The 2,888-nt window shown below is 45.3% G+C and overlaps 1 protein-coding gene across 1 annotated transcript; it reads left to right on the forward strand.

The window, feature by feature from the left end:
• Positions 1-250: 250 nt before the first annotated feature.
• LOC128353264 (leucine-rich repeat neuronal protein 3) lies at positions 251-2,380 on the forward strand. The gene has a single exon (XM_053313958.1). The coding sequence runs from the start codon at positions 251-253 to the stop codon at positions 2,378-2,380; it is 2,130 nt and encodes a 709-aa protein (XP_053169933.1).
• The last annotated feature ends 508 nt before the right edge of the window (positions 2,381-2,888 follow it).

Below are 2,888 nucleotides of genomic sequence, written 5' to 3' on the forward strand. Positions count from 1 at the left end.
ACCCTGACACCAGCAGGCAACATTGAGTGATTAGTCATTACATCCAAGGGGCGTCTACATAGCAAGACCAAAAAAATAACAACAAAAAAACCAAACTAGGGAGTAGTGCTGCAGTTGAGGGTGATGGTGGCAGGGGCGGTGAGTCAATCGCCTCAGTAGCTGCACCAAATGATTCATTATTTGTGAAGTTAACAGCTCAGACCACTTAATCTACAAGGACCAATTTCTTACTCAAGGGAATCGGTCCAATATGAAGGACGTGTCATTCGTGGATCGTCTCTTTGTCGGCTTGGCCATGGCCTCTTTTGTCTTGGCCACTGAGGAGAGGCCTGATTGCCCGAAGCTCTGTGTTTGTGAGATTAGACCCTGGTTTTCTCCCAGTTCAGTCTACATGGAGGCACAGACAGTTGACTGTAATGACTTGGGACTCTTTAGCCTGCCGGACAAATTACCCTTGGGCACACAGGTACTATTACTGCAAACAAACAATGTTGCCAAGATTGATAAACCTTTGGATTACCTGGCCAACATTACAGAGATTGATTTATCACAAAACAACTTATCCTCTATCAACGACGTCCATCTGGGGAATCTTCCTCAGCTTCTGTCTCTTCATATGGAGGAGAACTGGATACGAGAGCTGCCTGACCAATGTCTGGCAGAGGTGGCTAACCTTCAGGAGCTCTACATGAATCACAACCTTATCTTCTCCATTTCCCCAAAGGCCTTTCAGGGTCTCAAAAACCTTGTACGGCTCCACCTCAATTCTAACAAGCTGAAGGCCATTCATAGAGAGTGGTTCGAACCCATGCCAAATCTGGAGATCCTGATGATTGGTGAAAATCCAGTTCTTTTGATTGATGATATGAACTTCAAACCTCTCAGTAACCTCCGCAGTCTTGTTCTTACCAGAATGAACCTATCTCAGCTTCCTGACGATGCACTGTCTGGTCTTGATAACTTAGAGAGTATCTCATTCTATGATAATATTTTCCCTGAGGTGCCCCATTCAGCACTGAGAAATGTAAAAAATCTTAAGTTTTTGGATCTTAATAAAAACCCTATTGCGAGGATACAGAGAGGGGACTTTGTGGATATGCTCCATCTGAAAGAGCTGGGGATTAATAGCATGCCAGAACTAGTTTCCATCGACAGCTTTGCTCTCAATAACCTCCCTGAGCTGACCAAAATAGAAGCCACCAACAATCCTAAACTCTCCTACATCCATCCTAATGCTTTCTACAAACTACCACGTCTGGAAACCCTAATGCTGAATGGCAATGCGCTTAGTGCCCTCCACAGGATTACTGTTGAGTCCCTTCCGAATCTCAGAGAGGTTAGCATGCACAGCAACCCCATCCGCTGTGACTGCGTAGTCCGCTGGATGAACATGAACAAGACCAACATTCGTTTCATGGAGCCCGACTCTCTGTATTGTGTTGAGCCTCCGGAGTACGAGGGCCAGCATGTCCGACAGGTGCACTTTAGGGAGATGATGGAGATTTGTCTGCCACTCATTTCTCCTGAAAGCATGCCCGGGCAAATTAAAGCACGGAATGGGAGCTCGGTTTCACTCCACTGTCGGGCCTTTGCTGAACCGGAGCCAGACATCTACTGGATCACCCCGTCTGGTATTAAAGTCCTGCCTAACACTGTGTCCGACAAATTCTACATGCACCCAGAGGGAACTTTTGACATCTATGATATAACAAAAAATGAAGCTGGTCCTTACACTTGTGTTGCCCATAATCTGGTTGGAGCTGATCTTAAATCTGTTTCAGTTGAAGTGAATGGATATTTTCCCCAACCTGCAAATGGATCTCTGAACATCCTAATAAAGTCAGTGGAGACACACTCCATCCTGGTTTCCTGGCAGGCAAGTCCTGGCACTCTGGCTCCAAACATTAAATGGTACACCCTTCCAGATGCTAATCATCCCACCACAGCATTTACTTCCAGGGTACCCTCTGATGTTCAAGTCTACAACCTTACCCACCTCAGCCCTGCCACTGAGTACAAAGTATGTGTGGATGTCCGTAGCATCCACTACAACCATGACACCAAATGTGTCAATGTCACCACTAAGGGATTAGAGCTGGCAGTCAAGAACACAGAAAAATGGGACGCAGCAGTAATTACTGTCTTTGGTGTGTTCTTGGCTGTGATTTCAGTGGCATGCCTGCTTATTTACGTGTCTCTGAGGAACCACCACCTTTATGGGGATATAAGGAGATGCGACTCCAAAGCTTCGCTGACATCAATGGAAGCTACCAGTATGCATTCTCCGTTCTTTACAAAGCTGTGGGTTTCAGGTAAAGGACTGCCAAGTGGAGTGGAAGTGAAAGCCACAGTCATAAATGTATCAGACAATGCCTTTTAAGGAGCTTTGTAAAGCACCACACAACAACTACACGGAAAGGACAAGGCCATGGGGCAGGGGTGGACAAACATGTAGTACTGTTTCAAAGGCATACCCATTGCTGGTCCTCGGCTGAGATACACTGGCAAAACTATTATTGGACTGGGATTGAACAGTTTTAAATAGACTACATGCTCTCCCAGTTTCAACCCTAGCTAAAGTGGTGGCTTTGTAACCGTTACATCAAACCAAGCTAACATCAACAGGAAGGGGCATTTACTGCAAAAAGATATATCTCAGTACCATTCATACAGAAATGCAGGCAGAGAAAAGAAAGTGAAGATGACGATGATGATGATGGTCGATGGTCAACTCTCTTGTAACTGACTGTTAAATGTGTTCAGAGTTGTGGAACTGTCTGTGTGGTCCCAAGCAATACCGTCTGTGCTTTGTCAAACATCCATAGACGAGTTATAGATACAGTAATAACACCTGTCTATTATGGGAAGGGAGATTTAGTAGAGTAGAC

The sequence above is a fragment of the Scomber japonicus genome, chromosome 23 (assembly GCF_027409825.1).
Source record: "Scomber japonicus isolate fScoJap1 chromosome 23, fScoJap1.pri, whole genome shotgun sequence".
NCBI lineage: Eukaryota > Metazoa > Chordata > Actinopteri > Scombriformes > Scombridae > Scomber > Scomber japonicus.

Bases quoted from the DNA above. Each gene is read 5' to 3' on its own strand.
- LOC128353264 (XM_053313958.1), top strand. From the start codon at position 251: ATGAAGGACGTGTCATTCGTGGATCGTCTCTTTGTCGGCTTGGCCATG.